At 44.4% G+C, this 26,505-nt stretch overlaps 1 protein-coding gene across 1 annotated transcript in view; it reads right to left on the reverse strand.

Moving 5' to 3' along the window:
• Positions 1-22,632: 22,632 nt before the first annotated feature.
• The window catches only part of RASAL2 (RAS protein activator like 2), a 125,393-nt gene continuing 121,520 nt past the window's right edge, over positions 22,633-26,505 (reverse strand). The window contains exon 19 of the mRNA XM_029084264.1: positions 22,633-22,797. Within this exon, the coding sequence (XP_028940097.1) occupies positions 22,633-22,797 (165 nt within the window). The remainder of the gene's footprint in view (positions 22,798-26,505) is intronic.

A 26,505-nucleotide genomic window follows, 5' to 3' on the forward strand; every position in this document is an offset into this window, starting at 1 on the left:
AAAAAGTTTTATTTGCAATGGAAGTGGAAAAAAACCCCAAAATCGTGACACATGGAAAGGGATCAGTACAAGGGGTTCAATGTCACGCCTGCCAAATGCATTGCACTCACTACAGACTGGAAAGGAATTTAAGACTAAAACAAATGCATAAACATACAGTCAGAAAATGCTCTATTTATGGTAGATAGCATTTTTTCTTGGGGACCCTCAAATGTTTACAAATTAGAAGAGTTAAAAAAAAAAAGCTTTATACTCATGTAAATAAATGAACAGGAATGAACTGAAATACAGCTACTCTAATGGAATGCAGAGTAATTATATCAAGGGTATAAAAATATTACTGGAGGGTCTACTTTAAAACAAAAGAAGCCCTAATAGTCTTTCAAATGTGAGCATGTGGCAAGCCGTGCTCCTAAGAGCAGATGTACCTCCCCAGGACTTGTAACAGCAGAACAAAAGGTCCCATATGTGCTCGGGTTACAAGGCACTCCCCAGATAAAAATGATCAAACTGCTATACAAACCTGCCTGCAGAAGAGGATGCAGAAGATAATCCCAAGGAATTTGATTAAGTGCTTAAGAGCCTATAATGCATTCAGGAAGTAATAATCAGTACATTATTACAGATCCCAGTGTATTTATGTATTGTGTAAACCCTCTTGGCACAGAAAGTTAACCTAAGGACTGAGGTTGACCAAATGCTAAAATGAGACTTTATTGAGACAATATTGATATTGACTGGATGAATTAACTGTTTGGTTCCTGTAAGAAGATGTATAAAAAATGTTCACAGTTCCACTACAAAAAACCCAGCCAGTACTGAGTACTCCTTCATGGGGCCAGTTGAGAATACTGATATTTCTAGGGGAAGAGTCACCCTGCTACGTCCTTCTTGACAGAGAAACTGCAAAAACTGTGCTCACAAATCTCTTTCTAGAAACTTAAAAAAAAAAAGGCATCTCAGAATCACAAATTGCATACAATGGTACTGAAATAACGGTACGGTTTAAAAAATAAAAACAACCCGAAGATCTCTATCAATGTAAATAGACATGGGTTGGGAACCATCCCAGCAGGATTCCTGCCCACCAGCACCTGTGTAAAACTGAGGTTTCTCTAATGCAGAAGGACATTTCCTACCATTTATAAGAACTGAGGCTGTAAAAGCAAATATCAGCTACGAAATACAGGTGCTTCTAATGGCTTATACTTCCCCATAGGAAAATCCAAAAGCTCCAGGAAAAGTTTTTGGGTTTTTTTTTTAAGAAATATGACTCAATAATATTATATCTTTCTGGAACACAAAGCAATATGAAAAACTCAAATATGAAATATAAAATGACTCAAGTTTATCAGAGCTTGGCAAAATAACTCCTGATGCAGTTATGAATTGCACTGTTTTAGGTGATGGGGATAGAGGGACAGAGCCCTCCATAATGTGCTCCTTTACCCCAGGAAAAATGTCCCCTCCGCTGGAAGGGAAAGATGATAGGAGCAGGCCAACCTTCTTGACTTGGTCTGTCTCCACATGCCATTTGCATTTGACATCTCCAGTTACAGTCATTGTGCCATCCTCTTTTTATTTAAAGAATAAAAACTGACTATACTAGTACCACTCCCAACACCAGCCTTTGTTTGTCTAAATAGTTGCCCTGCGTGCGCTTAAATACATACAAACTTCATGTTGCTGGGGTGCTTTGGGATTAAAAAAATGTGACTTGTCAATGTCTGATGTCCATAAAAACTAATGCAGCTGATCAGAAGACGAGTCTACTGTGTCCTGTAAGGTCCTCCCAGCTAATTTGCCAGAGATGGACAAGCTGCTGCTGTTGTAGAGATGAACACAGAGTGAGGAAGGCATGTGGCTTCTATTTTGGTAATAAGTGGTTTGGTAACACATAGTTTGGCAGCTTATTTTTCAGACCACAACAGCCCCAGTGGCCACAAAGCTCAAAAGGAACAGTTGCAAAGGTCCTTGAGCTATCCAGGAAAAAAATAAAATAAATTAAAAAAAAAAAAATCTCATGAGGCAGAGCAATTAATTGGCTACTATATACATATTGTACTGCTATATACTGAAAAGTAATTCAGCAGTTTGATTTAAGAACATAGGTGTTTAATTTTAAAAGCTGTCTTTCCTTGGCTGGAATTGTAATGACATAGTTTTACAAATGGAAGTTTTGCTTTTTAACATTATTACTTTTCAGAGATGCCAAACACACACACCCTATGTCGCAACTCTCCTTCTCAACTTGGCTTCAGATTTTAAATAGTATTCTTAAATATAAACAATAATAGTGCTCCGCTGAAAGCAATTTTAAAAACCCATGATCTACATTGTCAGCCTAAAGGGAGATGGGGGAATTAAAAACTGAGAGAAATATTCCAGTAATAAAAGCTACAGCAGAATAGAGGGCACAGAGAGTGCATCTCTCCAGCTCTTTCTAGAGCTGTATCTACCACAGCCTATGCAATTGTGTATCAGCACTAACTTTCTGTAGCGCTCACAGCCCTTTGTGTCTCACAGAGTTCAAGTATGGGAGTATGTCTCTTGCATATTTTCTTTTTCTTCAGTACTAAAAGCATAGAAAAATACAGTTTGAGAAATAATGTCTTAAGGTGCTGGCTCTGGAAAATGACTATCAGAAACGAAACAAATCCATGCCAGAGCACAGCCCCGTAGAATGACAATACCTCTCAGCCAAAAGGAGAAAACAAAGATGACCCTTCAAATCACCACAGATAGGCTGCCAGCACAGGTACTCACCAACCCACTGACACTTCTGCGGAGCGTCTGTGGAGAGCGTCAGTCCTGCCAGGCCCAGAGCAATCGTGTGTAATAAAGCTCATCTGTTATGGGTACCTACTTGTGTTGCACAGCGAGGCAGAGAGAGCGTTGGCTTCTTGCTAAAAATACTTCCTTCCCGTCACTAAAATGACAAAAGTGTAACTTTGCCTGACCTATTTTTCGTCCTTATTCATTCTGTGGAAATCTTGCAAAATTAACACCGAATTTCCAGGTGCTGTTGCTTAGCTTCCTAAATTATTAACGAGCGTAATAATTATCCCTGGACATCATTACATGGGACAGGGAATAGACGCAAAGATTACAATCACATCCCCACCCTCATATCCGAGCATGTTCACAATATCAGAAGATCCCTCAATCAGTTTCAATCAATAAACTGTATTATAAACATGCATTTTATGTCATGGTCTAATAACACATTATGCTGGTCTACTGTAATTATATCAGTGGAGACCCAGGGTAGAGCACAAAAAGTACAGGCGAAATATGGACCACAATCCAAAATCAGGGATGTCTGACTTGTTTAGTGCATTCAGAAGTGGAGCCAGGTGGAGCAGAAGCCTTCAGTGGCTGGGGTGCACTGCACGTGCCGATTCTGGCATGGGTTTAGGAAGGAGAGAAGAGATGAGAGGAGCAGAGACTGGTTGATGGGGTGTGTCAGGGAATTAGTGAACAACAGGAAAAATTCAGACAACCTGTAAACGTTCAGAATTATTTCAAAAGTGAAACCAAGGGCTATTTCCATGCCACAGTATCTTCACAGCTGTACCTGTACTAGCAAAGCTGCATCAGCAAGGCTTCCTATTAGCAATGTGGCCAACAGGAAGAGCTTTTCTGCCAAATTAGCTGTCCCCTCTCCCAGGGCCAATGACAGACATCCTTCTGGCTGAGCTGACTGAAGATGTTCTGCTTCACAGTTGTCTGTCAGCATCTGCCAGCTGGAAGTTACCACCCTGCGGTTGGGCCCACAAAAGGAATCCTGTGAGCATTCTCTCACGCTTTGGACAAAGCTGGATGAGTTAGCACTGACCACTTTCATCAGCACTTTAAATCACTCCATGGACCTTGCCTGAAGCAGGCTAGAGCACAATCTCTTCTGCCCGCACACAGAAGAGGAATAACAAGCCACAGGAGGAGAGCAGGATTTTCCATGGCCACAGCTGTTTGCAATGTGCATGTCTCTTCATGGCCTGAACAACATAAATTAAGGCAACAAAAGCACACACGGGTCAACAGTAATACATCTACGTCTGTAACGTTTTCTGGCACAGTTATGTCAGCAGACCAGAGCTTGAAGCCACAGCCCATGCTGGATTCAGCTGCACCCGCTGAAGATGTTTCTGCTCTCAGAGCTCTGAGGCATGGAGATGTTCAGCCACGATAGCGAAATCCATCAGGGATCATTAAATGGAGCTCCTGATCAATGGGGGTCATGTCTCAGGAAGCTCAGCTTGTCTAGGCAGTGATCTGTGGTATGCACAGAACAGAGACACAGCCCACCGTGCTGCCTTGGCTGTGCATCGGCCACCCTCCAGGACAGGGACGATGAGGACAGGTTGGGGCAGAAAGCTCTTAAATCGCCCATCGCACAAATGGCCAGACTGGGCTCTGGTCTGAGCCAGCTGTGGGAAAACAGGGCAGTTAGCAAAACACTGAGAGGAGAAATCAGAATGAGATAAGGGGAGTCTGGTTGCAGGTGGAAAACAGGGAACTGGAGCCCAACGAAGCGGGACGGGACAAAGAAGGAGTAATGAGCACCAAGTGATCTGGACAACTGCTTTCGCCCTCCTGCTGCCCTGCCCATCTGCTTGGAATTTGCTTTTAAAAAAAATCCCATTTTCCTTATGTCTGTCCTGATCCAAGCTCCCACCTTGTCCTTTATGGATCCAGTGCTGTCACTCAAAATCATTTAGAGCAGAAAAGCTGGATTGAGAAACAAAGAAAACTTACTGTTTAACACACACATTCGTCACTCTGACGAGTTTCTTTCAGCTGTATTTTCCCTTCACTTACTCAGGTCAGAGTCTCCTGGCTGGTTTATTACAGGCACTTAAAGACAACAATGATTTTATAGGACTGTCTGACTGCATTACAAACTCATCACAAGTCCTGGCTGGGTCTGACATTTAGGTCCAAACAACTGCATACTGTTGGAGAACCCCTGCTCTCCATGAAACACATTCCCTGACCTCCCCTTCCAGAAGAATGAGGTCATCTGTATAATGAGCTCTCCAAATTGATCTGTAAACAGCCTGATTCACAATTTGTCTCTATGAAAAAGAAGTTATGAAAGGAGCAGTTGGAACAGAAAGGGCTTCAGCTCCACCCAGTGGCAATGAAAAGATTTCCAAACCATTCCTCTGCCCGTGCTCTGGGTACCTGGAACCAGACAGGTACACACCACTATTTTTCTAAGCTGGGGCACTCAAGACCTCTGCTTGGACACTGCTGTCTTACAGCTTGAGCTGTTACAGGTCTGAACAGTGTTGTTTCCTTAGTAGCCTGTGCCTTCAAAAGCTGGGGATTAATCATTACTCTGAGGTTACAGACATCAGCCATCATCATCATCTTCGGTATTTGCAGATTTTGAACATTCCTCTTCACTAACCCTCTTCCAAATAACCAGCTGGCTGGGTATAGCACCATGACCTCTTCTCTCTCTGCAGTGATTTTGGGAGTGATTAAGGTGCAAAACATCCCTTTTCTATTTCCTACACCTGCCTTTTAACATTTTTTTTTTTATTTCTCTGATGAGGCACCACTTCATCACACATAACTCTTGAAACCACTTTTAGAGTTGGGGATGATTTTAAGGAGGTTTGTCTTGTCCATGTTTTCCAGAACAACTCTCTAAATTAACTTTACAGTTTGAATGACAGGGACCCTGAGAAACGTAAAGCCAGCTCCAGCTCTGTTGGATGGCCAATAATTAAATAGTTCATATCTGACCTAATTAATGCTCAAATACACACCAGCAACTCCCAGGCTCTAAGGTATACATTTGTGACAAGTGAGGGTCAGCAGATACCACCACCTGCGCCACCCCAAAGCCCTCAGTATCACCCTCAGCTAGATGCATTCCGCTGTTTGGGTAGCACTGAACCATCACTGTGTGACTCTCTGGAGAGCAGGTTCTGGATTAGACAGACTCAGGTCCTGTATATAATAACCGTAAAATGTTAGAAACCTTTATTCTATTTCTCAACACTGTTCCTGTCCTTCCTACCTGCCCCAGGTGCTCTTTCTTAACTTTTTATAAGGTGTGTCTCATTTTTACCTCTTTATTACCCCCATGTGAGTATCATTATTGTGGTTATATTTACATTTCAAAGTGTACATGAGTTTTGAGATTGTAATTAGATGCAGTGCCTCATTTTCAGCTAAATAGTCCAAAACATATGCAAAGTCTGAAATATATTCAAAACTGTGTGCTGCATATAAGCAAAACTTTTTTTTCCTGTCTGAAAAGCTTCCAAACATATTCACTTCAAACACTCCCTTGTGTGCTTTCTCTCTCACCTGTGTAGAGGCCCATATTTATTTTTGTTTCAATAACATTTTCCACCCCAAAACTGGTATGATTTTAGTTATCAAACTATATCACATTCATCAATGAAGGTTTGAAAATGATACACAAACAACATGAAAAAAATTCAGCCAGCCTTTCTTCTCCCACGCAAAATCTAACTTGAAAAACCAGTATTTCACAACATTTTATAGCAGCTATTTAATTTTTCAGCTCAGCAGTGAGAAAACCAGACAAAGGCAGTTTTATATGCAGTAAGAATTCGTACAGTGCCTGGAGTAAAGCACTATTATGGTTTTACTTACAGGAGAAAGGGAAGCAGCCAGTTCATGCAGGTTCTAGCACATATGTATTAATGTCAATCTGTGAAGTGGCAGGCAGGAGGAGAAGAGGTGAGTTGTGCAGGACAGGCCAAATGAGGCTTCCTGAGGGAACCTAAAAGAGAAGATTGTGCTCTGCAGCCATGTCCCCCATCCCCACGTTGCTCCTGCTACCAGGACCACCCCTGGAATGAATTCAGCGGGCATTGTATAATCAAAATAACTCTAAATTTGACCCCTTGCGAGCACAAATCGATAATGCCACAAGAGTTTGGGAATGCTGCGCTTTGAAATAACACTCAATTGTCAAAGAAATCCATTTTCTTTGCCCAAGCAGCCTGACTTCTTCAGCTCCTACACTGAGTGCTATGCAACCCATGCTGTCAGCAGCACCTTCCACCCTTGCGTAGTGAGGACACATCGCTAGACAAGCTTCTTTCATCTCTTAACAGCTCCATTCACGTGTGCAATATAGCCAAGAGAGTTCACATAGGTGTACCTTTCCCGGGTAATTCGGTACATCTCCTTTTGAACCTCTGCCCTGCTGAATCCAATAACCAACTGCTTGGGTGTGACTCCCAGCACCTGACCAAACTAGGTAGCTGGGCAAGTGGCTGCTACAATACTGCTTGGGGGAATCTAATGTGTGCCTCCTCCCTGATCGCTCCCCTCTTCTGCATAATTTAGAGAGGCAGCATCCCTAACCCGAACCTTTCAATCAGGAGAATTTTCAGGGAGAAAAAGACATTCCTAGCCCCTCACCTTCCGAAGATGACCAAACCCACAGTTCATATATCACTTCAGTTCAATCAGGTGGATTAAAACCTGGATAGAAACAAGCATCAAGCTGCCAAGCAGATTACTATCAAACCACAACAAACAAACAGGGAAAAAAAACCAGCCCAGGCTTTTACCAAAGTTGTCAGTAAAGCTGAGGGACAGAAAAGCTTTGATATTTTCATAAAATATTAACCTTCAAACATAATTACTAGAGGCACTGAGATTGCACCTGGAGGCTGCACTGTTGGGGAGAATTGCTGTAAAACTGGCCTGCAGGACAAGAACATGGCAGGTAAACAGAAATAACGTCTGTGCAGAGATAATGGCATACAGGTCAGTGCCTGAAATAGCTTTAGGGGTGGAAGCAGTGTTCCTGACAGGAGATTTTTGCCACTTTTACCACCAAAAGTGATGGTGACTTATTTGACATTGCATGAACAGTAATCTTTGAAAACAGATACTACTGAGACATAGCAAGCTGGACAGGGGAGCATGAAAACAATGCTGTCCTCGCTAAAATCTAAATGGTTGAAACCATTTTAGTATCTGACCTGGCCCATGCTAGTCAAGAGCACAACCTATTTGAAAACCAGGTTCCTAAATCTTTTAAGCAAAAAAATCACAACTCATGGTGCATCATCCCTTCCCCAGCTTCTCCTACTGTTTGCATCAGGTTTTAAATACAAGAAGGGAAGAAGCAGTAATTTAACCAGTGCTGATGATTTCTAACCTGCTATAAGGAAAGATGCAGCATGGGCTGAGCCTTGCCTCCCAGCCAGCAGCAGCCCAACTATCCCATTTGGAATTTGCTGCTCTCTACATGGTATTTACTGCCTGTAAATGGAAACACAGCTGGAGGGCCAGGCCACAACATCGCTGCACTCTGTACAGAGCAAGGAGAGCTGCGAGACACCAGAGCACCACCTATGAAAATAAGCCTTGGGCCAGGCCACAGGGTCTGACACAGAGGGACTTTAGCTTGAAGCTGGGATGTCTGAGGACACGGATGCAGCACTGGACAAATAAAAGTGTCAGGAAACACCCTGACTTGCTGTGCCATCTTGAGCAGGCTTGTTCCCTCCTTGACTCAGTTTCTCCCACTGTAAAACAGAAGCAGTGCAGCTTGCTGAAGCACCTTCCCCGATTACCTGGTGCATGCATTGCTCTGGAAACAGGAAGACTATGTGAGCACCCAGAACGACTTCTAGTCTTTTAGAGATGACATTACAAAACCAGCTTTCTCCAATAGTCTGTTGAACTACATATAAAGGATTTCTGCTCGTGACAGCTGAAGCTGTGTGTTCAAGGCTGTAAAGATAGTGTAGTATCACTTTGGATTTGCCCACATCATCTCAGGAATCTGCATGCTCTGATGACTGATAAATTTGTGCTTTAATATCACTAACGCTTCAGTCAGAGCGGAGCTCGGGGGATTTTATAGCACTATTCTTGTCTGCCTTCAACTCTGCAGGGGGTTCTTCTGGTTCCAGAGACCCACGCTTGACGAGAGGCACCAGCAGGAAAGACTGTGACTCAGGAAGATGCGTGTCTTACCCAATTTCTCACTTCCACAGTTTGCAGCATACAATCATGAACAAAAGTTCTGCTTCTGTGTTGATTATTTTCTGTTCCTGGCAAACTGGGTGCCTCAAGGGGGAGAGAGCCAATGTACCAAATTCCCGAGTGGACGTCATTGTGTTGTAGCTTAGCATAAAGTAAAGGTAAGCCTTGCAAATCCTCTGCTGGGAACATACTATTAAAATATTCAGACACAGATAAACTTCCTTCATTCAGGATTGGATTTGTCCTGATTGCCTGGCACACATTTTGGACTGAGCTGCAAAGGCCAGTCTTCACAGGATGCTGCCCTCTGAGTAACGCAGGGAAATGTGCAGATGATGTGCCCAGGGCAATCAGCACCCTCCAAAACAGTGCCTGAGGTGGCACAAAAGCCAAGTCTCTCTTCAGTCCTGTTTCCAGTGAGCAAATAATCCAGCCCGTGTGACTGTGTAGTTCATCCTCCACAGGATTTCTGTTGATTTGGAGCATGTGGGAGAAATTAAAATACCTGATCTAGGTAACAAATGATTTCTGTCCCTGCAAAGGAGCTGCAATTGCATAGTGTTCCCATGGCACCAGTATTATTCCTGGTATATCTCCTCAAACATCACTAGGGAGCTGGGCAGTAGAAGTCAAGTGGGAGGAAAGGTGTAGGAAAAGGGAGGTCAATCTGAGTATCGGGTATCTATTGGCTCCTGAACAGCCACAGTTCAGAGTGACTGGAAACCACAGCACTATATGGTTGTCGTTTGACAGCCCAAGAGCAATCCTGCACCACACTTCCTACTAGATGGACTTCCCCCACACAAAGGCCTGCTGTTGCTGCTGCTGCTAGGGGCTATTTTGTGCTCCATAAGAGCAAAGCTTGAAATGCCCTTTCATTCTCAGCGTGGTTTGTAGAATCATAGAATGGTTTGGATTGGAAGGGACCTTAAAGCTCATCCAGTTCCAACCCCCCTGCCATCAGCAGGGACACCTTCCACTAGACCAAGTTGCTCAAAGCCTCATCCAACCTGGCCTTGAACACTTCCACGGAGGGGGCATCCACAACTTCTCTGGCCAACCTGTTCCAGTGTCTCACCACCCTCACAGTGAAGAACTTCTTCCTAATAACTAATCTAAACCTCCCCTCTTTCAGTTTAAACCCATTTCCCCTTGTTTTGTCACTAACTGCCCTTATGAAAAGTCCTTCCCCAAGTGGATGAGTTTGTCCAACTCATCCACGCCGACATGAGGAAAGCCTATTACTATTGCTGTGCATGCACTCCTTATTTTAAGCTATTTATTTACAAGATCAGTGCATTATTGCACAGCTATTAATCATTAGCTAATTTTTCCTAATATCACTTCTATAAGAGAGAAATATTTCAGCCCAGTCTGTGGGTGGGAAGGACAGATTTGTTATTTATCCAGTCGGCATCTACTTTCTCCTCCTTTTTATGCTCCCAGTACTTCAGCAGAAAATTAGAGGGCAGCGTGCGTGGGAAGTCAACGTGGACTTTGTCACAGTGACAGATCTTGATGTGGTCTCAGAGAGGACGGGAGTGAGTTAGCAGGGATGGCCTGAGGCTTTCAGGAAAGATGAGCATTTCACTGACAGCAGTTTTAAGCACAGTGAATTGCAAATGTTATCCCTGAGCCAGTTTGCTGATAACACTTGTAGCTCTCGTAGCATCTGCACAAGTGTATTTGCCCAAGATACTCCACATACTTGTTTTTCATGCTGATAAGGGAGCAACGGTTAAAGAAACACTTGTAGCAGTGAGTGTGTTCGTGTTATGCATGCGTAGGATTCATTTATCAAATTCACTCCAGACTCACTCTAGTTGAGGCCTTTCTGATAGCTGTGGCCCTTAGAAGCCAAAAAAATGCAGTGGGAACCTGGAGAAATGAGAAAAGAATGGCCTTGCAGCCTGGTACCAGGGTGGTATGTACTCAGACAGCCACTTACACCTGTATTAAAGAGACTAAAATGAACTTTAAAACTTGCTAGGTACATGCAGAGTCTTGACAATGAACATGCCAATCCTCACATGGAAGAACTACAGTTAGGTTGAAATAATAACTCCAAGGCTCCCAGCTCACCAAATTTTCTCACTCCAGCTGCTGGGGTGACCTGTCCCATGGGGAAAGGCAGCCAGCTTGCCACAAACTGGGCTGGGGCTGGTTGTAAATTAGGCAGATTCCACCTCGTTAGACTCCTCCATGTTCATTATCAGCTGATGCAAGACCTTTGGGCTGCCGTTCCAACCAGTCCACCAGATTGGGCTCCTTTTATGCCAATGCACATTCCACCTTTGACCAAAGTCAACTGCAAATGTTGTACTGGAAGGTATAAAAAACTTCATTATCAACATAAATCAAACAACTTATTTGCATCCTGCTTTATGTTTGTGGGGTCAGCAGCCCAAGTACTGATTTGCTGATGCCTCGAAGACTGTGGGACAATAAAAGCCCTTCTACCTTATGCCAAAGAATATATGTTATGCATAAAGAATATATCTGCAGCAAAAGCTGCTTTTATTGTTTAGGATCAAGAAAAGGCTAAGTTAGCATTTATTTCCCCAACCTGGAAGGGCATCTGTTGCTGGGGAGCATGATGTAGATACGACAAGCCTGTCCCAGTTAGAATAAATCTGTATCAGTATAGTCCTGGACCTGGGCAAACTGCAGAGGAAGGTGTGAACACAGGAAAGCTGCACAGAGCAAAATCACCCAGGAAAGACCCGGCCAAGTCTTAGTCCCCAGAACAGCGAGACTGAAACCAGCCAAATACTCAGACCCTAAAGATACTTCAGTCCATCTGAAATCAGATGCCTGGTTTTGAACCAAGGACTAGCCAAGCCCCTTACTGAGGGGACAAATCTCTGTGGCCCTTCAGGCACAGCCTCATTTCTGATCTTTTGTCTGTGAACACAAGAGCTGCTACCTGGGGGGCAAAGGGACACCCTCAGTGTGAGAGGCCTGCCTGTAGCTGCTGGTGCAGGCAGCATGAGGGTCCCCAAATGATGGGGCATACGTCTTCCTCTCAGCTTATTTCTAGTCTGGGCAGCTACAAACTGCTCTTTCTTCTTCACCCACCTCTTTTACTCCTCCTCTCTGCATCTCTGTGACTGAGGCAGCTTCTTGCTGCAGAGGTAAGCAGCCAAAAAGCATGGCCTTTGTGAGGGAGGCAGCTGACTTCCACCCAACTCTGCCAATGCAGCTCATCCCCGACCCACAGCATTGCAGCCACTGCTGTCCTGGGCTGAGCAGGCAGATCAGCAGCTGTGCCAGCCACTGAAGCTGGGTGACACAACACAAACATCCCTGTAAGGCAGGTCTGGGACTGTCACCCAGCTTTTTAGGAATGGCTGGAATCTACATTCAGGGTCCCAGCAGTTAGTGGCCGATGAGATGATTTCAGTAGCTTTGAATGGCACTTGAAAAGCCACTATCAGCACTATAACCATAAATGGCTCCTTTTGCCCAGGATTTCTGATCTCTGAGATAACTGATGCTTGCTCTTCAGAGACTCCCCTGTGCCAGTACATTTTAGCAGGCGTTCCAGCTCACACTCAGCTTCTGTCCCTAACCAGAACAGGAAATGCTTTGCATACAGGTGGGAGCATTAACGCCTGTGATATTACGCTAACTCTCTAGAGGACAGTGATTACAGCAAAAAACCCAGTCTAGCCCTTCAGGAAAATGTCCTAGCAGCTGTTAGACCACCAACGCATTGGCAGAAGTCTCATAAAACCACGTCAGCCAAGATCCAACAGAGCATTACTGTGCACGCCATCCCGAATGGCGAGAGGGACCGAGTATACTGCGTCTTAGGTCTTTCCATCTTCCCCTTTGAGGCACACAGCTTATTCCAGCATCACAGTTGTCAAGTCAGCAGTTGGGGCAGATGGACTTTCCATTTTAAGCTCCCTATTTTGCCGAAGCCACAATCTGGAATCTGCCTGCAGGGAATGTATTTCTTTCAAGAAAAAAAAACAAAAAAACCCAACAAAACAACAAACCACCAAAAAACACAACAAGAAAAACATTCCTGAGGGAGCAGCAATCTTTCTGCCTTTCAGTCAACTCCAGAGAAGCTATGTATTTTATGAACTTTTTTAGCCTTATTGGTTGCTGTAGCAATGACATTCTAAACGCACCCCGGTATGGCACAGATCAATGATGGAGAAAAATCTGAATGGCAGTGCTCCACTGAATCCCAGTTATGAGAGTCTTGATCAGGTCTACGTTCTTCAGTGATTCCTGATCGTAAAAAAACATCCAACAATATAAAATAAATTTTTGCAGTGGTTTCTGCTACTAGCAGAGAAAGGGAAGTCAGTCCTCCTCTTTCATTGCCTCCCCACCAGGGAAGTCCCGAGTCCTGCAAAGAGTCCTTTGAAGGTGCTGAAGGAACTAGTGCCCACAGGGATATTACTGGAGAGCGAAGCTTTGAACAGTGAGACACTGACTGTGTCACCACACCTGAGGTAAAGGGAAAAAGGGACACACATTCCAGCTATGAGCTTAAGGGCAAAGCCCTGTGTCCAGCAAGGATGTACGCTCCCACACATTTCAGCTCATCTGGAGGCTGCGGTAAATTCCCCGACTGCGATGAGAACTAAAATCCACCCAGCACCTTTTCAAGGCCTTTACCAAGTAGGTTTTTACAGGACGTTCCTAATTAAGTGTCCTTGATAAGAATAAATCCTTCTTACAGAGACAACGCTGGCTCTGCAAAACCATTTTCTGCACAGAAGGCAGCTGCTGAGCGCGCACAGGGTGTCACAGTCAGGCTACCTGCCAGAGCAGGGGAGCAGCACCCGCAGCTGCCAGGGAAGGCTTGCCCTCTGAGGAAGAGAGGGGAAAGCAGCAGCCAGCACCTTTCTCTTCCCTCCTTCCCAAATGCCAGGTCCCAGATCAAGAGAGGCTGACCCAAATGCCCAGCTGTGCTGCTGCCACACAGACCTTTTCATGGAGACAAACCCAGCTTCTCCGGATGGAAACTGCTCCTGCAGCCACTGCTTCCTGCGGGGGGAAGCAGTCAGTTTCTCTCCCCCATCTTGCCGAGGGCCCACAGAAGTGCCCCCAACCTTTAATGAGCTCTTGCCACCTTATTATCCACTCTGTGCTCCTGTATGTGGGATCTTGTTCAACCTCTTTTCTACATCTCCCAAAGAGATGAACCTTTCCTTCTCCCTCAGCCAGCACCAAGAAGGGGTGTGTATATATATATAACATCCGAAGCAGCACTGATGCTGAGCCTCTGAAAGAGAGTAGGTTTAAATTAGGTATTAGGAAGAAATTCTTCACTGCGAGGGTGGTAAGACACTGGAACAGGTTGCCCAAGGAAGTTGTAGATGCCCCCTCCCCAGAAGTGTTCCAGGCCAGGTTGGATGAAGCTTTGAGCAACCTGGTCTAGTGGAAGGTGTCCCTGCTGATGGCAGGGGGGTTGGAACTGGATGAGCGTTAAGGTCCCTTCCAACCCAAACCAGTCTGTGATTCCATTCTAAGGCTGTTTCAGGGCAATCATCTCCCAGGCAGGTATCTACCACAGCCTTACTGTGTTCAGCTTCCTTCCCCAACAAGTTTAGTTTGCACCTATAAATCTAAAGCTAACACTGTACTGCCAGGAGGGACTGTCCCTGCAAGATACCACATGCTGGTTGGTACCTGCATTGGTTTGATTATGGTCATTAGTATTCCTATTTGCTTGTAAATATGCCTGGCCCATCATTCTGAAAATGGATTTTATCTCGCATTCTTTCTGAAGACCAGGAGAATATAAAAGAGCAGTTAAGTGAGGGAGGCAAGATGTAGCTCCCATCAGTAGAACGGCCACTCCTAATTCATACATTGATAGTTTCAGGCAGGGTCCAGCATGGCACCTGTGTGTTGTCTGACTTACATGAGCCAAGTGAAGGCAGAGAAGCGACAAAGGGTAAGGGTGAATAAGTGCAGCCTGCAACTTAGCTGTAGCTCTTCCTCCTTCACTGCATGCAGGACTTCCTCCTTGCCAAGCAAAACAGAAACTGGTCTCAACATCTGTGTCTTGCTGCAAATAGAAGCCTGGACAGCGGAGAAAAGGGAGTCAGAAATGTCATGCACCTGTGCAGATCACATTTCATTCTGTTTTAGTTTCTACCATCACTGTATCATCCTTACTCCAGGTATCAACAGTAGGCACCTGCCTCTCACGATCCCCCTCTCCCCAACAGCAACATGACTGCCTGTAGGGTCACATTGTAGCGTGGAAGCTGGAAGGACCTGGAGGGCACAGGGAACATCTGCCCTGAGCGCCCTGCTCCTGGCAGCTGCCCTGAAGTCTGCACTATTGATAATAATTTCTCTCTATTTCAGCCAAGGCTGCTCTGTGACTGAGCTGGGCAAAGCGGGTCTACTGAAAAGTGGGTTCAGGTCCACAGAACACACATTTCCAGTTGCATCAGCAGGATTACACGTTCCCATGGAGCTGAGTAAGGACAAGGTGTTCATACTCGCTGCAGAAGTAGCCAGGTTTCATGCCTACAACCAAGATATCTGATCTACCTCTCACAGCAAAGAGCAGGAATTTAATACACCTTCTGGAGACATGAGGATATTTAATCTGTGGGACCAGGAGAAAGGTGAAGGACAGCAACATGAGATGGATTCTAGTAAGAGCAAGGTCTCTCTTCTCATGAGACTCATATCTCAGCATAAGCAAATTGGTATTCCACCTGCTAATGGATTTAAAGCAGCAGGTGCTCTTTACTTAAAGCAGCAGCACACACGCTTGCACATAGGAGAGCATTAAAGGTGTTACAATTGCATCCTTTGGGCAGGAGGACTCTTGGAGGGGAGCTTCTCCAAAGGAGTCTCCCAGCTGGAGTGGGTGAACTGCCAGAGTGATGAGGACAGGCTGCAGAGCCCTGTGTGTTTTGTCCAGAATGGCTAGAAATGGGAGAAGAATTTGCACATTCACATAGAGGAGCTGAACACAGTGGAAGTAAGGAGCACATCCAAGGTAAAGCGGGATCTAACCTCCTCAGCAGGACTGAACACTGGAGTACTGGGACAGTTGCAGAGAAGCCCAGACTTCCCCCAGTTGTATTATCCCAGTGCCATCCTAACGGGCATTTGTGCAATGCTCCTGCTCTGCCTCACTTGCCTCCCTCTGCTTCACTCAGCACACCCTCCAGCTGTCTCCTTGCCCACAACCCTGCCCATTCCTCTCCCATTTAGATTCTCCCCCCTTTCCCCTTCCCAAAACCATGAGAGCAAAGATGACACTGAGATCACTTTGCTTCCTAGTTCTACATCCCATCCCATCCCATCCCATCCCATCCCATCCCATCCCATCCCATCCCATCCCTCTTCTCACCTGCCTCTGCCCATTCACGTCTGGGCCGCTGGGCCAGAAGCATCAGGCACTTGCTGTTTTGGGTTCTGTACAAACATGCGGGTAGACAACTCCTGGCAGGAAAAACTGACAGCCTAAGCAAGAACAAGGCAGAACACGCAGGAGACTTGAACAGAACAAAGTGTAGGGCCAGGGCGGAGGCACACAGCAACAACTACAAGTTTGCTGTGTGGATTCTTCAGGCTTCAAAGCTATGGAAAAAAAGTATCATGTGAAATGGACTTTCAGCAAAACATCCCCTTGAGTACAGGTTTTCCATTCAGTAAGTTCAATACGAAAGGTTTTCCCACTCATTACACACAAGATTTCATACACATATGAAGAATAAACATCAACTGCTTAGAATCCAGCATTTTAAATGAACCTGTAAATAATTATTCCCCTGTATGTCCATACCTCAAATGCTGCAGCTTTGGGCTGGTGCATGAGCACCTGCAATTGACTGAACAGGAAAACTGAGCTGATCCCATTCACTGGTCCAGCACGAGAGGAATAAACACATTAATTAACACAAGGGAACTCTCTTTTCACCGCTTAAGATGTTGTTATTATCCAACAAATCCCATGCCTAAAAGAAGCAGAGAGCAATTCTCCGTGTCTCCACAGCTTGTCGCTCTCTCACTCCACAATGCCAGATATTTCCCAGCAAGCAGGACAGCTTCAGAAAGTGGGAGAGGTCACTGGGACAGGGAGACAGAGCTCCGGGAGGCAGCCCAGCAAAACACCCAGCCACAGAAACAGGAGAAAGGAATTAATTCTGCTGCTCTTGAGTCACCATCCCTGGAGGTGTTTAAAAGACAGCTAGATGGGATGCTCAGAGATACGGTTTAGTAGTGGACAGGTACGGTTGGACTTGATGATCTCAGAGGTCTTTTCCAACCAGGAGATTCTATGATTCTATGATCACAGATGCCCTTGGTTTACCCAGGCAGCTCCAGGTGACAAACAGGAGCTACCCTGTCCCAAACGTGAAGTTACACCACCCCAGTTACCCACCACCCTCTAAGGTACACAAAGCACAAGCACAACCTGAGAGCAGAAAGAGCAGAATTTTAAATCAGCAGTTTTATGGAGTCCAAACTGTTTAAAGTTAAAGTTTATTTGTATTCTTTGTAGGAATATCAATAAAAGACCTCAAATGTATCTATATCTGTACATATTACAAGAACCTTCAAAAATTATTCACAGAACAAAAATAAATCTTCTTTAGAACAAACCCAGGCAATGAAATGCAGAAATGGATCTCGGAGACCAAACAGTCCAGTGCTACTAGCATAAAAATACGGCTTGAAAACCAAGTTTATTACTTTTTAAGGTGTACTTTGTTGAAATAAAAAATAAATTATTTAGAGCTATCATTGTAAAACAGTTCTGTGTAGTAACACTCTTATTAAGGCCCTTGAGACAGAAAAATCTATTTTTACAGGTAGGATTCCTAGCAGGCATGATCTGTAATGACATGCTCGCTCTCATGGGAGTTAACTTGCTGTGGAGAAGGAAATACCTAAAAGCATCAGCCTAAATTTAACCCTTTTTTCTCTGTCAGACTCAGATGGATACCTGTGGCTGACCATGCTCATCACTGATGGAAATACATTTAATGGTTCAACTTGGACAGGAATTATTCTCCAGGAACAACACAGACATTTTTGCAGAACACAAACAGAATTCATAAGCACACGGTGACCTTAACAGGTAAGTATTGCTGACACATTCCACAGGCACTGCTGTAAAACTGAAGGACTTCAATCACTGAGTTTTCAGCTGAAGTTAAAAGCTGGTGGGTTTAAGCAAGCATTAAAACATTAAATTAATGTATCATGTTAAAAAAAAAAAAAAGCCTAAGCCAACCCAAAGCAATTGCAAGAACATAAAATCAGCCCCATTTATTGGACAACTTATTAGATGGATACAGAATTTATTACTGGATACACCTCATATTCTCTAACTAGAAAATACACACATCCCTTTCCACGCTCCTCTGGATCCCCTGCCTGAGTTACGCCACTGGAGAGGAACGATGCAAAATGTGGAGCTGTACGAATCTGTGCTTTTATGCATAGCTGCCCGTTTCTGATACCCCAGGGAAATAACAGTTGGTAATTCCTGTACGTGAAATCCATCTGTATCCCTAAAAAAAGAGGTCTGAATGCCTAGAGTTGCAAAGAATGGGCATTTACAGGATGCCACTCCCAGGCCATGCTGCCTCTCTTCTCCACTAGTGCCTACCCCACGTCACTCTGGTCACCTCTCTTCACACACCCTGCAGACACCACACACAACACGGTAGAAGGCCACAGCGCTGCACAGGGCTGCTCCACGTCCCTGCCCTGCCATCCTGGCTGTGAGCTTTTACTGAGAACTCGGGTGGGGTGGCTTTGTGTTTTGGGAAGAATCATCCTGGAACAGTACTGAGTAACACGGCCAGCGAGGACTGAGATGCCAGGATGGGGCAACTTTTCTGTTTCAATCTGAGGAACACACAAGTATTAATCCTACAGGCTATGAAATTTTTCCTGTGCTACTTCAGCTGTTTCCCAATGCAAGCAGCAGTTGCCTGCAACAACATTAGGGAAACAGCCTGATGCTTTTGCTGAAAGTATGAACCAAAACCTAAAGTCTATATCGCTCATCATCAGACCCCGCACTATTTATTTCTTCTCTCATTGCTGCAGAAACCCACTGGCTACTAGTCTTAAACCAAATGTGATCAGGCCCAGTTAGGGCTCTTGCTCGAAAACAGACAGACCTTTTGGCTGCCACGTGGTTTAGTGCCACTTGAATTTTATCAGACTGGACAAATAGAAGCTGGCATTTTCACATATTGTCAGCTCAAAGCGTCTTAGAATTTCTCTAGAAAGCTGCTTGGTAACAAACTAGGAGAGACAGCTGCCTGCAGAACTTGGGAGCATAACAATTCATTCTGCAGCTAATCAATTTTAGTCTCACAGCGTTATGAGTCTGCAATCCTCACCCCCTTGTGTCAACAGGCAGCTTCTCCTCTGTAGCAGGGGTAAGAGGAACACACTGCACTTCAGGGTAGAAACTGAAATAGAACAGAAATGACCAGCCTAGCAACAAGCTGTGAGGATGATACTGCTGGGTCAGACTCTTTTAGAATAACAATTTTTTCCGACAAGCATTCTGCAAGCTTAAGAAATACACAGGAGAAGGTACCTTATTAGAATGATCCCATTACAGAAGAGCTCACCAAAACATATCAATCGTGGGACAGGGATTATTTCCTCTCTAAAAATCAGGGCTGAAATGCTGCCCCCATTGCATTTCTCTGCAGAAACCAAAGTAGATATTTCAGAGTCTTCAGCATCGAACCATACAGCTCAGCCAGTGATCTTTGCTAGATTACCAGAAAGCTGGGGAGCTCCAGTGAAATGCATTTCCCAAACTGATGCTAGGTTAAATGCTACCAGACTGACGTATCTGCTTCTGCCTTGTTCTAGTCGACGTATTCCTACAATCACTCGCTCTCACGTCTCGGTCACGGAACACCCGTACTATTTGCACTATGTAGTAAGTGAGCAATGCACATGCCCATCTGAAAAGGCTACTTTTGGGAACAAATTTCTCAGGATGCAGCTGTGTAATTACAGTACATAGCAAAGGGGAGATGCAGGTCACACAAAAATACTCAACAAAAAGGAGTTTGCAAAGGTTTCTTGTAAAAGAGCTACTCGCAAGACAGATTAATACAAACTCGATAGACCACCTACGGCTGGGATGCATGAAGGAAGAAGGAAAGAAGAAGGAACTTAAAGGCACAGTTTGAGGAAGAAAATATCAGAGGTCAGCAATGACCCAGAGCTGGAAGACAGCTTGGAAAAGTATGTTAAAGAAATCACTGCTGAGCAAACACAGCTCACAGCCCCAGATGTGCCAGGCAGTGCTGACTTGGCTATGGTACACCAAGAACAAGCCAGGGATGCTCCTTGGCCTGTAGTACCAACTCACATTCAAGCAGCCGGAGAAGCTTTGATCTAAAAGAACTAAGCATTAAATATAAATCCCAGCTTGATGCAGACAAGTCTTCTCTAGATGTAAATTAACAGCCAAGGCCTTGCTAGGATAGATTCATACACGTCTTTCTTATACATCCTCCAGTGCAGGAGATGTGGCCTCTGTATTTATGCATAGTTAGTAATGTAACATACTGGTGCCAGGATGTTTAACTCAAGCATCGTAACACAATAATCAGGCCAAAGAGTTGAGGTGCTGCGCTCTGTCACAAGATGCATTTGCCCACAGAGGTGAGATTAATTCATTTCCCAAGAAAATACAAACTTGGAAACAGACACTGAATTTGGGTCCTCAGTATTGCCAATCCTTCATGTTCAAGGCAACAAGGGTCACTCTCAGGAGGTCAAGAAATTAGCTTAGAAACACCTATGTTTTTAATATAGTACAATTTTAGAGATTCGGAAACCAAGGCCAGAAAGGATAATCAGCTCTGACCTTCTCTGTATCACAGGCTGTACAATTTCAGCCAGGTGCCCCCACAGCCACCTCATCAACTTGTTCCTAATTGCAGCCTGAACTGTTGGCTAAACACATCCCACACCGAGACACCCTCTCGAAGTTTTGGCTCGTTTTGAAGTCAACTTTTCCAATTTCTAATTTCCATAACTAGTTTGAATGGTTAATCACACTCACTGTTATTAGTATATTTCTGTAATTCAAAATTTCAATTGCTGTTGCAATAATTTTATGTCCTTTGAGAGTCTGGGGGCTAGAAATGCATACCAAAAAGTGAAAGTGAAGATTCACATATTATTACTCGAGTCTAGAATCTGAGGATTTAAAAAAACCCCTCAGACTAAATACTGGAGCATTTGATGAAATAATGAGAATTGACAATACTGTGTCATTTATTGTTAATCTTTTGCAGTTTGTGAATGTCATTATCTTCCAGGAGAAGGTCAGTTTGTAATTATATACACATTCACATACAGCCTGTAAGTATGCTTTTATGAAATACAACTGAAAGTAATTGGAGATGAAAGCTTAGTCAAAAGTCCTTAAGAAAAAAATCTAGTGTGTATAGGACTTCAAAAAAACCCTTTAAAATACCCAGAGAAAGTACAATTTCAGTGGAAATGGAAGATCTTTTAACACAAACATTCAGAAAGTGTCTTTCATTGGAACTAGACTGGCTAAGCTACTGGCTGAAATAGTGAAACTGAATGAGAGTGAAAATATAGAAATCCTCTAGGAAAAAGGAAATTTTGCATGTGGAATTCTACGCTGCTGGGCATGGGCACCCTTCAGTCAGCCCTCTCCTCAGAGCATTAACCTGACTCTTCCTGATGGAGCACAGAGAATGAATTCCAGATGCCACTGCACGGGGCGTAAAGTGGGGATAGGATAGAAATTTAAAAAAAAAGTATTTACAGGTCTGTAAATTACATTCTCAAACCAGAAAATATAAAACTGCATTAGAACTGGGGTAAAAAAGAAAGAATCCTACCTCGAAAACCTGCAGATTCCCTCTGTCTGTTTGATGGGAAGCCTGACTGTGTGCAAACGCAAGGAAGCAAGCTTGCTGCTCCAAGTTTTCACCTTGTTCAAAAAGACTGACCATTTTTTGTTGGAGTCCTACTGGAAGTAGGTATGGGATCCAGCAAGGGCCAATTTTCTTGCTAAAATGTTTGCTATCGAGTTTGCATTCAGTTAAAGAACAGCTAGAGAAGAGGGGAATAAAACCAGCAGATGAGTTTTACAGAATTCATTTCACTCCTATGTCACTCGGCTCATGTATCAGTCAGCCTGGTCGGCACAGCTGCTGTCTAATGGAACCACTGCTCATCTCGCTCTCTCGCACCCACAACACACATGCACTCACACTCCCCTCTTCCTCCTCCAAGGACTGCAGTGCTTTCAACAAGAGGAAAAAAAAAATAATAATAATAAAAATAGCAATAATTAAAAAAATCTACAGTATTCACTTCCTTTGGGTATATTACATCAGCATTTTCTGTACATGACCCAAGAGCTCCCTCTATTTACACAGTGATATGGAAGGACTTGTTCTCGGGAGCCCGGTTCTCCTGGCCTTGAGTGGGGAATTAAAGCCCACCTTTCAGAGTTCTTTTTTTTTTTCTTTTTTTTTTCTTTTTTACCATTTTATTAGCAGCATTATGTAAACCTGTAAGGGGAAGAGGGGCTATTCTGAAGGTTTCTTGAGTCTGCTCCCTCTTGCCCTTCTCCTGGGAAGATGGCCGGCAGCATCTGCCCGGTTAGCAGCTGCTGTTTTTGAATTCACCATTCTCCGTGATGGAAAGCTTGGTGGGATTGGTGGGGGAGATGCCATTGCGGACTTGCATGCTGTAGCGCTCCTTCACCTGGGTCAGGGCACTCATCAGCCGCGTGTTGGCAGAGTCCAGGGACACGATCCGCTTCTCCTGCAACAAACACCCCACAAAGTCAGAACTCCTTCACCAAATAAAAAAATTATTTATTTTTTTTTTGCCCCACAAGCTTGCTTGATGAGGAACTTCCAGGACCCGGGGCTGTGACAGTGCCTTCAGATGATGCCCAGGCAGAGGCAGCTTGGCTAACATTCTCTGGTAAGATGGCATGTCTGCCTCTTTCTGTTTTCTTGGGGTAACACGGCCCCTGCATGCCACAGGCTTTCACAGCCCGGTCTGGCCCTCCTGGCCTTTTTGTGTGATGGAAGGTGACAGTGAGCCAAAGTTACATGGGTGAACTGATCCAGTCACAGTGGCTTTATCCAGACAGCCCCAACAGAGGCAGATGGAAATGCAGTATTTTGCCATGGCAGGTGGGGAAGGGAGTTGGTGTTAATAACAACAATAGCCAATTTTAATGTTTTTTTTTTAAAAAAATATGTTAGAAAAACAGAAACAGGCAGCAGAAAATAAAAGTGGTGGAGGTTTCATCTGGCAGAGAAAAGTGCAAGTGGTATCTAATGGCCACTGTCTCTGTATTTTGGATGAAGTGTGCTCAGAATAAACTCATGGTATGCTTGAAATAAATAAAAATAAAAAGCAGATAATGGCAGCCTGCAGTCATCAGCTGGAGTGAGGGTGCAATAGCAACATAGAGGAGAAGCAGCCAAAAGCTAAAACTAAGGGGTTATTTGAGGTGAAGGGGAAGAGGGCAGTGTGGGTGGAGGGGGAGATGCCATCGACAGAACACAAAGAACAAACACTGAACACACTGCTCCTAGACCCATTCCAGCTCAGAGGGGCTCCCGGGCTCTGCCGAATCCAGGGTTCCCACATCCCAGTTTTGATTCATCCCACACAGAAAGTGCTAGCCTCCACTTTTTAGCACAAGTATTCAGAAAGCTAAAGGATGTGTACTAAATTTATCAAAAATAATAAAAAAACCATCAACAAAACCTGGCCTACTAACAGCTACATTATCTGCAGTGGGATACAGCACTGGAGGGTCAAGCCAAAGAGTTGGTGGCACAATTAGAAATGCCAATTTTCCTCTTCCCTCAAAAAGTGCAGCCACACAAAGCAGCAACAGAGACAGCAACAGGTAAATATGCTCTCCATGTTACCAGCTGATCTGCTTTTTTTTTTTCCAATTTCAGAAAGAAAAACTTCTAATTTACTTGAATGAAAACAGCTGCATGCAGGAACTCTTCCCAGTCCAGCCCACTGAGAAACAAAATGGAAGGAAAAACGATGCACAGAAGGCACAAACATCAAGGGACAGTTCAGACATCCTGCTCAAGAGATCCAAGTGCTACCACAGCCCCTTGAGATTCCGATCCCAGCACATCAGCTGTGTGGTACATCGGTAATCAAGTCATGTTTGCTTTTCTCAGCGGGTTTCCCCTCAGGGGTAAGTGTTAGGGTGCAAAAACAAAGCAGAATTTAAGTACTGCTTGTATTACAGCCCTGAAGAGACTGAGCTCTGTATAGCTGAGCAAATGGAGGAGGAGGAGGAGGCATGAGGAATCAACAGCAAGGCAGGCTGTAGCCTGCCCTAGCACTTGTCCTGATCCAGACAACGGAGGAGTTAAAGGCCTTAGCTTTCCTCCCATGCTGAAAGAAATCCTGCAAAACACAATGGCCTTAGCAGAAATGTGTTCTTTGGCAAATTAAATCCTCCTCCTTGGGATAAATTTTACCTGGAATATATAATTTTAAATTAAATTTTCTTTCCAAAGAATATAGCTTTCCAAACAGTCAAAAATGAACAGCTGGTTATTTTCTGGCACTAATGAGCACTCTCTACATCAGTTTGCAAAACAGCTGGAAATCTACACTTGGAAAACCCATCTTAAAAACACAAGCTTGGTGAGTAGAGGCATCTTCTCACTCGAAGGAAAATGCAATCTAGGAAACACGTCTGTAACACACATGAATTGGGCACAGGGAGTGGGAGGAGCTGGAATGGGTAGGAGGTCAGTGCACTGGGCCAGGACTGGGTACTGCTCAGCTAGAGAACTGATTGGGTTTACTTGCCTGTTTGAATTATCTCATCCCCATTTATGACCTGTAATTTAACACAGCGGAGATGTCACTTGCAATAGCAACTGGGCTGGTACTCTTTGCAGCTCTGCTGCTCCAAGGAGAGAGTTTAGCCAGACCTACAGGCCCTGCTCAGTCAGGGATGCCCAGAGCCAGTGCAAACAGCACGTGCATGGAGAACACGGCTGTCCTTGTGCGGGGGTGCAGTACTGGGTGCTGCACCACAAGACAAAAGAGCAAATCCTGGAAAGCACCCTGCGGTGATGTAGCCAAGCACAAGAACCCAGCTTGCTGCTGTTTCCCAGCAGCCATTTAACTCTTCAAACAGGTGTGACAAGCCAGGTTCCAACTCCACTCCAGAAATCTCACATAAAAAAGACCTTTTGGTTTCTAGCCACTGCCAAATGAATCACAGACTAAAAGATCTTCCAAGCGCAACTTGGAGGGATTGCTACAGAACCCAGCAACCGTTTGGGCTCTGGTGTGTCTGTTCTGAATCTTTCATCTGTTTCCTCTTCTACTCAGGTACCCCTGAAAGGGCAATGACAGCTAAGCTCCCCCCATGAACTGGATGACACTGAGGCAGTTAAGGCTGGCTGATGACCTTGCTTGCCCAAGTATCTCACAGCACTTCAGAAAAAAAAAAAGTCAGATTAAAAAAAAAAGGAATCATCAATGCTACTGTTTTATCACCAGTTTCTACTGTGGGCAATAAATGATGCATCATTTGACCAAGCATGATCAAGGACCACACCTTTCCAGCCCTGAGGGTCTGAAGCTTTCACAAGGCAGCAGCAGTTTCCTGGGCCAGCTGGGGATGCTGAGGGATCAGGCTGGTCCACTCTCCACCTTGCTAGTCCATAACCCTCCACCGAGGCTGAGCGCCTCCTGCCATAGACAGGTAATGAAGGCACGGGCAAGTTTCTTATTCAGTTAGTCTCTCAAATCCTCCCCTCCAAAAATCACTTTTTATGAGTTTTCTCAGTGCCCCTTTTCACCTTCTTGAGGCAGATGAAAAAAAGCATCATCTCCTTCCAAAATCAAGCTGCTGTTTGGAGGAGCTGCCATTCCATCAGTCATTAGATGCTCTGACTGTGCCTATCTCCAAAAAAATGGCCCAGAATGTCCAACTTCTACTCCAGCTTCCACTTGCCATACTCCTTGATCAGACTGGAGGCTGCTGTACTGCTCCCTCACCACCAAGAAAATAAAAAAATACAGTGTCTGACTACATTCCTGTTCATTCTCCAGCACTGCACCCTCCTACTTAACATTTTGAGTGCAAGTCCTCGCAGAAAGGATTTCATCTTGAGCGGCATCTAGAAAGGGTGACTACACTGGTGTCTCCATGTAGAGCATCTTGCACAATAGCTAGGAGCTATCTAGGTGTAACTCCAGTAGGCTTTTCTTTTTGTTCTGCAAGGCTTGGTAACAGAAGTGCCATGTTATTGTACACAAGTGATTTATTCAGATTAGATGGCACAGATCCAAAACTCCAGCTTTCATGAACAGTCTTTCTGAAGAACTGTGGGAAAATGGGCAGAGGCAGCAAAAAACCCAGAACTTTTCAAACTATCAAAAAGAAATCTGCTATAAATATACTCCTAGCGTTACCAGGCTTTTAAAACCACAGGTTTTTTTCTACTTTCTATTTTCCCT

The sequence above is a fragment of the Antrostomus carolinensis genome, unplaced genomic scaffold, assembly GCF_000700745.2.
Source record: "Antrostomus carolinensis isolate BGI_N321 unplaced genomic scaffold, ASM70074v2 scaffold8043, whole genome shotgun sequence".
In the NCBI taxonomy this organism is placed as follows: Eukaryota; Metazoa; Chordata; class Aves; order Caprimulgiformes; family Caprimulgidae; genus Antrostomus; species Antrostomus carolinensis.